The sequence below is a fragment of the Aspergillus thermomutatus genome (genome assembly GCF_002237265.1).
Source record: "Aspergillus thermomutatus strain HMR AF 39 chromosome Unknown NODE_147, whole genome shotgun sequence".
In the NCBI taxonomy this organism is placed as follows: Eukaryota; Fungi; Ascomycota; class Eurotiomycetes; order Eurotiales; family Aspergillaceae; genus Aspergillus; species Aspergillus thermomutatus.
Window position 1 is genome coordinate 66,574 of NW_020798196.1, and position 8,940 is coordinate 75,513.

General features: G+C 49.9%; 4 protein-coding genes across 4 annotated transcripts; 3 read left to right on the forward strand and 1 right to left on the reverse strand.

Annotated features, from left to right (window-relative positions):
* Positions 1-109: 109 nt before the first annotated feature.
* Positions 110-1,677, forward strand: nuf2 (kinetochore-associated Ndc80 complex subunit NUF2; the record flags this gene model as incomplete). Its single annotated transcript, XM_026760430.1, has 4 exons — positions 110-211; positions 266-526; positions 596-1,510; positions 1,564-1,677. 4 exons carry the CDS (start codon positions 110-112, stop codon positions 1,675-1,677), a joined length of 1,392 nt encoding a protein of 463 aa, XP_026612984.1.
* Positions 1,678-2,854: 1,177 nt separating this feature from the next.
* Positions 2,855-5,490, forward strand: CDV56_106963 (AP-3 complex subunit beta; the record flags this gene model as incomplete). The annotated part of the gene is made up of 3 exons (XM_026760582.1): positions 2,855-2,894; positions 2,953-3,110; positions 3,181-5,490. 3 exons carry the CDS (start codon positions 2,855-2,857, stop codon positions 5,488-5,490), a joined length of 2,508 nt encoding a protein of 835 aa, XP_026612985.1.
* An 804-nt stretch (positions 5,491-6,294) lies between these two features.
* CDV56_107121 (serine/threonine-protein phosphatase) lies at positions 6,295-7,376 on the forward strand (the record flags this gene model as incomplete). The annotated part of the gene is made up of 3 exons (XM_026760740.1): positions 6,295-6,310; positions 6,369-6,602; positions 6,664-7,376. The coding sequence occupies 3 exons, from the start codon at positions 6,295-6,297 to the stop codon at positions 7,374-7,376; spliced, it is 963 nt and encodes a 320-aa protein (XP_026612986.1).
* A 354-nt stretch (positions 7,377-7,730) lies between these two features.
* On the reverse strand, positions 7,731-8,588 carry CDV56_107197 (rho GDP-dissociation inhibitor; the record flags this gene model as incomplete). Its single annotated transcript, XM_026760816.1, has 4 exons — positions 7,731-7,861; positions 7,915-7,963; positions 8,028-8,350; positions 8,498-8,588. The coding sequence occupies 4 exons, from the start codon at positions 8,586-8,588 to the stop codon at positions 7,731-7,733; spliced, it is 594 nt and encodes a 197-aa protein (XP_026612987.1).
* Between the last annotated feature and the right edge of the window lie 352 nt (positions 8,589-8,940).

An 8,940-nucleotide genomic window follows, 5' to 3' on the forward strand; every position in this document is an offset into this window, starting at 1 on the left:
GCGGTAAACAGTCATCACAACATAAGAGCCAAAGGCAAGCAAGCATCGTCTGTTTCCGTTCAAGTCTGCTTACTCAAGTGCCTGAAATTATAAGTCAATCTATGACAGAATGGCATACAATCATCGAATGAGCCAACAGTTCCATGGCACCCAGCAACATCACAATCGGGGTCGCAAGAAAGAGGATGAAAACGATGCGTTGATGCGCCTGGTTAGGATAGACCAGTTTTACGTCGGTCATACAAGATGCTGACTGTGCTAGTAGCCTGATAAGGAAATCGCGGGTTGCATCAACGATATCGGGATTCCCTTCACATCTGCCGACTTGATCAAGCCGAATCCACAGCAGATCCAGATGGTGTTCGAATGGTTCGCAGAACTTCTCATGAATACGACCAAGGAGACAGTAGAGCCAGCAATGCGCGCCGCCGCAGAAGATATAAGCGGCGACTATCCCGACATTGTCCCATTAGAAACGCGCAATCTCATGGGATTCTTCATCAGCCTACGTAGACTGATGATGGAGGTATGTCAAATGAGAGTGCAATGGTCGCATGACAGAGATACTAACGCATTTTCTTACATATTCAAATAGTGTGGTGTCAATGACTTCACTTTCACAGATCTGACAAAACCTACGCATGATCGACTGATCAAAATATTCTCCTATCTCATCAACTTCGTCAGGTTCCGGGAGTCCCAGACGCAAGTCATTGATGAGCATTTCAATAAAACAGAGAAGACGAAGGCACGCATTGACACACTGTTCGCGGAGAATCAAGAGATGGAGCAACGTCTTGAAGAGATGCGCCGGAGTCTGAAAGCCAATGAAGCACAGGTCAAGGAGAAGGCCAGAAGAAACGACGAGCTGAAAGCCCGACTTTTGGAATTACGACGAAATCAGGAAAGGGTTGCCGAGACCCTTGAGCGGGTAAAGGCAGATAAAGCTCGACGACAGGCACAATTGGAAGAGAAGACAGAGAGAAGCGTGCGTACCAGACAAGAAGTCGAAAAGCTTCGACCCTATGCGATGCAGAGTCCGGTTTCGCTACAGTCTGCCTTGACCGAGCTGTCTGAGAACCTGCTTCGAGAGAAGGCTCAAATTGATGCCATGGAGAAAAGAGCAAGAGCATTGCAGACCTCCTCCGACACATTCACCGTCGTTGGAAATGACGTTCAGGCTTGCATCAAGCTACTCGAAGATATATCTGTTGAACTACAAAAGGAGGAAGAGGAAGAATCGCGAGCTTCGAGGAACAAAGAAGCGATTTCCGAGAGGGGGAACAATGTCAGAGAAGTGGAGCAGACCGAGAAATTGCTGCAGCGGCAGCTTGCGCGGTGGCACGAGAGGATTGAAGCCCTGCGAAAGAACGCGCAAGAAAAGGCAGAAATAGCTCAAGCCCGGATGGATGAGCTTCGCAATGTCCAGAAACAGCTTCGTGAAGAGCGAGCAGAGAAGCAGCGTGATATGGAGAGACGACGAATCAGAATTGAGCAAACCGAGAAGAAGGTAAGACTGTGTGCCTAACAACATGCGCTTTTCTTATGCTAATGGTCGTCTAGATGGCCGACCTCAAGGAAAATATTGAGAACGAGATCCAAGGTGCCCATGATCAATACTTGAAACTGGAATCGCATATCAAGCTGTACATCACGGAAATGGAGAAGTGTCTTTGAGTCGCAAAGTCTGGGGGTTTATGGTACAGGAGTTAAGGCTTGGTTCTAGGATACCCGGTGGGTTGAGGCTTATACTTTGGGATCGAGGTCCATACGTTCTTATTGGAGTTTTTTCAGCTCGTTTATATGGTCATTGTATTTTTCGGTTGTCTAAATATCCAGAGGCTCTGTGATCGTACGATTGCTGTCATCGAAATCGAACCATCGCTGTACAACTCGTCTCACAGGCACACTTCGACCACTCCAGATACCTTCTCCTCCACCCTTTCGAGTAGCGCCATTGAGTAACGGTACTTCTACATACCACATAGCCTCGCCGCACTCGATGTCAGCATATTCCGTGACATCTCCACATTCACAGAGAACCAAGTCCATGGCTTCTTGGTTACACACTTCCACTGCGGTTGCGAGCGTCCGCGATAATCCCTGGGCAGAGAACTCCGAAGTGGGGAGATGCAGAGCTATAGGATTCAGCACGGCCATCAGAGGCCTCTGACTATTGTGTTGGTCACTGGTCGATGTCTTCTTTACGCGAGCGGGAGAGGATAAAACGGAGATAAAGGCTCGGAAATGCTCCAGCGTCGGGCAGAAAGCAAGTTGGATCCTGCTTGATCTGGAGAGTATCCCAAGAGAGTTTGTAAATAGCGCTTGTTTCTCGGCCGTGTCTCGAGCATAACTCGAGGCATCAGCGTAGAGTTGTTCTAAAAAGGACTCTCTTGTTGAGCATATGACTAGCACAGTCGTATCGGCATCATTGTTGAGAAGGTGTTGTAGGAAATCCATCACTCGATCACAGAAATATATGCAGCGAGTTGTCTTCATCGCGATGCACAAGGTAATCAAGCGGTAACAAATATTAACTCGAACATTGTCAAGAATCTCCTAGCCCATCGGGTAACAAGCCGTATGCAAGCGTGTTTCTGATAGATCTTCGTTCAATTGTGTGACCTTTGTGATGGAGAGAGAATGAAGATAATATTGAATGGCGGGGAGCAGCTGTACTGTTCTCGCTTGCATCATCCGCAGGCTTAGGATGTTGACAGCCAAGTCACCCGCACTTCTTCCGCTGAACTTCAACCTTGCCCCTCCCTTCATCCACAAGCTTCACGAATCTATATTCTAATTTGATCCTGCCGCGTGCGCCCGTGAGGGCCCTGCGGATTTTGACAGCTACAAAATGGAGACGATCTCCAGGATTTCCTCAATGCTGGAAACAGGTAACGTTCTCGCCGACGTTATCTTCCGCCCTCAATTACTGATCGTTGTCCGGAACAGCTCGAGAACTAACCCTGGAGGCAGCTCAGTCGGCCGCCTTAACGAGAGGGTCGAATACAGGCTTGACGTCTCGCAACCACAGTGCTTCTCAAATTAAGAAGCTCCTGGAGAGCCGCAATGACCGTGAGGTCCTGGACGGCATGCGAAAGGTGATCTCCGTAAGTATTGATCAACCCAATCGAGCTTTTGCTTTGTCTAACTATGTGTCTCCTTGCGAGACTCTACTAGTTGATGTATTCGTCCGAGCCTTCGCTTCCTTTCTTCTCCACTGTCGTCAAGAACGTCGCAAACACGAATCTCGAAGTGAAGAAACTGGTCTACATATACCTGGTTCATCATGCGGAGACCGAGCCAGACCTTGCGCTTTTGTCAATCAACACGATCCAAAAATCGCTTACAGATCAAAACCCTCAAGTGCGGGCAATGGCTTTACGTACAATGTCTGGGATCAGAGTGCCGGTTATCAGCCAGATTGTTTCCCTTGCGATCAAACGAGGCTGTGGTGACATGAGCCCTCATGTCCGTAAAGCCGCCGCACTGGCCATACCAAAATGTTATCGTCTTGATCCAAACACCCTACCCCAGCTGATCGGCTATGTGTCTACTCTACTAGGCGACGCTCAGTACTTTGTTGCTGGGCCTGCTGTGTCCGCATTTCTAGAAATTTGTCCCGATCGGATCGATCTGATTCATAAGCACTATCGGAGCTTGGTCAAGAAGCTTGTGGATATGGATGAATGGGGCCAGCTTGCGACTTTGCGTCTCTTGACTTTTTACGCACGAAAATGCTTTCCCCGGAAGACTCAGAAGATGAAGAGCGCAGTTTCCAGAGGATTCTACGACGATGAACAAGGTGGTGAAACTCAGGGCGATGGCGAGGAATATGAGATGCCCGTGATAGACCCCGATTTAGAGCTTCTATTCCGGTCTTGCAGGTTGCTTTTGCAGAACCGCAATTCCGCCGTTATCGTCGGTGTTGTTCGTTGCTTCCTATATCTTGCTCCACCCGAATATCTTGATGCTGCTGTCGGCCCTCTGGTTGCTCTTCTTCGAAGCCCCCAGGATATACAACACGTTGCGCTCTTTAACATTGTTGTCGTCTCATTAAAACACCCAAAGTTGTTCACAAAGTACGTATCTCACTTCTTCGTGCATGCTTCAGATCCGCCTCACATATGGCGCCTGAAACTCGAAGTCCTCACAATTCTCTTCCCGCACTGTGGTTTGCATCTCAAGGGTGTGATCATTAACGAGCTGGAGCGTTTCTCAAAAGGTGCGGATGAAGACCTTGTCCGTGAGAGTGTTCGCGCCCTGGGGCGTTGTGCGCAGAATGACCCCAGCACTGCGAAACATTGCTTGGTTGTTCTACTCCGTCAAATCACGAGCCTTGATGAGACTCTGGTATCAGAGTCCTTGACCGTGATTAGGCATCTGATTCAACAAGATCCGACTTCTCATGAACGAACAGTTATCCAGCTTGTGAAGCATCTCGGTTCGTCCAGTAGCCCGGAAGCTAGAGCGACCATAATATGGCTGGTCGGAGAATTCGCGGGAGTAGATCCCAAGAGGAATATCGCACCAGATGTTCTGCGAATTTTAGTACAAAAATTCGCGGATGAGCCGGAGGTGGTGAAACAGCAGATTGTTTTGTTAGGTGCGAAGGTATACCTGCACCACCTGTTACGAAACCCTCCAAAGCAGCATGCGGAGAACCCGTCGGAATCAGAACCCAAAACAAACCAGGACCGTAACGAGTGGGCGGATGATGCCGTTAAGGAACCAGAACTCGACGAGGGCAATGAAGAAGACCAACAAAAAGAAGAACCGCAAGAGGACCAAATAACTCTCCTTTGGCGATACATTCTACTCCTTGCTCGATACGATTCGTCCTACGACCTTCGTGACCGGGCTCGGATGTTAAAAGCTCTCTTGGCCAACCCCTCTTCCACTGAGCTCGCGAATCTCATTCTGCTAGCACCTAAGCCTGTTCCACATGCCCCAAGCCCATCGGAAACGCGGAAGAATTTACTCATCGGCTCGTCCACGCTTATCGTGGGGCCAGACGCTGGTCCTTTCGGGCTGAGTGGCTACCACGATCTTCCCGACTGGGTTGAACTGGGACAAGAGCCGGACCCCACCCTCCGAGAATCAGAGGTGAAGCCGGAACTGACCGAAAGAGCACCTGTGACGGCAGGTGAAAAGCTTGACCGGGCTCTGATGGAACACGAGAGCAATGTTGCAGCCATGAACCGGCAACGAAACGGCCACGCAAGAGCGGGTGCTTCCGTGGCAAAGAGTAAAACCCTTGACGAGTGGCTGGAGGAGGAGTCTGAGACGGAAGAGGAGGAAACTGAGTCCGGAGAAGAAGTGACGGACTCTGACGAAGAAGAGACCGAGGAAGAGACAGACGATGACGACGACGAAGAGGAAGATGAGGAAGACGAAGAAGATGAAGAAAGCGCTTCAGAGGATCAGGAGGAGGCCCAACAGCTTTTGGCGCATGATAAGCCCGGGGCCCCTGGATTAAGCGGCTTCTAGTGCTTTGCCCTTGGTCGGAATGTCATTGGCTTTGGAGTAGCCTCTTGAGATTTTCAATTGATGATCTAGATGTATATATGGTACGATACCGCACTTTGACATACAATCAGATGATTGGATAGAATAAATTATACCACTTAGACAGGGCAGGAGATAGGTACCTACGCGTGCGCTGTGACCATCCTCATCTTCCCTCCCTCGTTGCAGTGGTACAACATGTCCATGTCAGGGCAAGGCAGTAAGGCACGCGGACCTCACGTGGCGAACTAACCTTCCTTGGGACATACGGGGCCGCCATTGGCTTTGATAAGATGAAGCAGGCGGTATTCTGAGGCAGAATGGGAATTGACTCCGTGCGTTGATGGTCTGGAGCTGTTGAGGATGATTGATGATTAATAAAGGTGTTATGCGTGCCGAGATCTTTTCAGCAAGGAGCTAGATTGACGCGAACTGATCTATGGAAACCCAGGAAAAGTCCTTCCATATCACCTACTGAACTCCCGACTCCCCGTCATCAGAGCCTTGTGCTGCGCGGATCCAGTCAGTGCCGCACACCCTCTCTTGGTCTGTCGGCCATGATGCCAGCGGTTGCAGGAACACTTCAGACGTCCCCCTTTTCGAGTCCGCACTCGTAGTGTCTTCTCTCATTTGTTCCTTTTCTCTCGTTGCTGTGGTCATTCCGAACCTTATCTGAGAAGTTTGGCACGTGTCAACACCCACATTCCTTATCGTCTTTCTGTACTCCGTATCACTACTGTCTCCGAGAGCGATCCTTGGGGGTCACTTGAAGCCAATTCAGCCGCAATGCCAGGGTTACCGGGTAGGTTGACCCCGCGCGCCTTACTTTCTCCCTCCTGCAAAAGCTTATCGTATGACAGCTAGCATCGACCTGGACGAGTGCATCGACCGGCTCTATAGGAAAGAGTTGTTGGCGGATTCCGTGATTGAAGCAATATGCGCCAAAGCTAAAGAGCTGCTGATGAAGGAGAGCAATGTGGTGCATATCAGAGCTCCGGTCACTGTTGTCGGAGACATCCACGGGCAGTTCTTCGACATGATTGAGATCTTTAAGATCGGGGGGTTCTGTCCAAACACGAATTATTTGTTTCTGGGTTAGTTCAAAGGGATTGTTCAGTTTTGAGGAAATGCAGTGCTGACGGTCCATTTGTGTAGGCGACTACGTGGATCGCGGTCTGTTCAGCGTCGAGACGATCTCCCTTCTAGTTTGCCTGAAGCTACGATACCCTCAACGCGTTCATCTCATTCGTGGTAACCACGAATCGCGCGGGGTCACCCAGTCCTACGGCTTCTATACAGAGTGCGCGCGGAAATACGGCAACGCCAACGTATGGCACTACTTCACCGACATGTTCGACTTTCTCACCCTGAGCGTGGTTATCAACGATCAGATTTTCTGCGTACACGGTGGCCTTTCCCCCTCGATCCACTCAATAGACCAGATCAAGATTATCGATCGATTCCGCGAGATCCCTCACGAGGGTCCCATGGCTGATCTGGTCTGGTCCGACCCCGACACCGAACGCGACGAGTTCTCGCTATCGCCAAGAGGAGCCGGCTACACATTCGGTGCGCAGGTTGTTCGGAAATTCCTCGAGGTCAATAGCATGTCGCATATTTTGCGAGCGCATCAGCTGTGCCAGGAAGGGTATCAGGTTCTCTATGACGACCGTCTGAGTACGGTGTGGAGTGCACCCAACTATTGCTACCGGTGCGGGAATCTCGCCAGTGTTCTTGAAGTAAGTGATACTGGGGAGAGATACTTCAACATCTTCGATGCCGCGCCGGAGAACGATATCCACCGCGGAGAACAACAAGCGCAACAGAACAAGGACGGCCAGAATCCTGTGATTGATTACTTTTTGTGATACCCTTTTATTCCTGTATTAGTTTTTCTTTTGTTGTTTGCAGTGCTTCCTGATGCAACGCTTGGAGTTTGGCATCTGAAAGAGCATTTATAGAAGGCATTGATATGATGAAATAAAATGTTTCAAATGAGGCATATACCAAATGAAAAATCAATTGTCACTCATGATTCTTTTGAATTGTTTATATAAGATGTTTGTCCGTATGACCAAAACGCAACCCCTTGTTCTCTTAAATCGGATGGATGTCCGGAATATTTTGACAAGGAGATCCGTCCAACGCATGTAAATTTCCAAATATGCTGATCATGATATATTCAAAGACGAGACATTATAATGGATACCGTCAAAAAGAGCCTACCAATCCTTTGCAATATCGAACGACCATTCGAACAGGAGATGGGTCTGGTTGTCATCATCGAGGAACTTGGAGACAGCGTTGTAGTGTCCTCTGGCGAGCATGCCGGAGGGTGCCTCTTCGGGGTTGACTGTGCTCAATCAGGACCAAGTCTTGGACGCAATACAGCGTAGAGGGACTTACACTTCTTCTCGTAAATTGGCTTGTCGGTGGTGCTGGGGGCATAGCTTCCCTACGACGCTAGGTTAAACGACGCACAAGGCGATCACACAAATCACGGATTGGTATTTACTCACCAGCATCTCCTCGTCCTTGCTGACTCTGATTCCCTTGCGCTTCACCACCTGCAGATACTTGAGACCGCTCAGGACCTCGTGGTGCACCTGGAACTGGACCTTGATGCGGAAGGTCGCTCCCTCCTTGATGGTAAACGGCTTGTCCTTGAGCTTCTCGAGGGCACCGGGCGCGGACAGCTCAATCACCACGTCGGGACGGCCCTCGACCTCCAGGGCGAGGGACTTGATGATGCATTTTCTGGGGTCGTTGGGGTCTCCGATCGGGTTGCCGGTGTTGAGGCCGAGAGAGGCTTTCCAGCGGTTTAGGGACTCGTCATTCTGGTCTGACCGGGGTGTGAATATTTATGAGTATTCAGCTTGCACTTTTCGGGTCTGGAGACAGAGGCGAGCTTGCGGTAAGGGGGTTGACTTGTAACCCCGAATGCAGGGAAGACTGGCATGACAGGGCAGGGCATAGAGCCTCAACATACCGAGTTTTGTGTATTCTTCGATTGTCTTCTTCTCTCCTACCTTGAAGCCCTCGGTTCTCGAGGCAACGAGATCATCGTCGTGTTCGGTCATTGTGAGTGTAGCTTTTGTTGGTCGATGGGCTTCTTTCGGCGGGGTACCTGAACCAAGGACTGCGGCAATAAAGAGGGGGTCGCGGATAGGAGCGAGTGGGGGAGATGCCAATGGGTGTATATATATATATATGCAATTGCTGTGGGAGGTATATCCGACAGAGGTCTGAGCAAAAGAGATACAAAGAATGCAAGGGAGAGACCCAAGAGAGTGGAATATTATGGTAGTCACTACGGAGTAGATACTCTAGACTAGTGAGGTACGTAGTAGTTATTCTGGCCAAAGGACTGGCGGGGATCGCTTCGTTAGTCTGAGACGTTCTGGTGGGGGGGGGGGGGGAAAGGGATGAGAT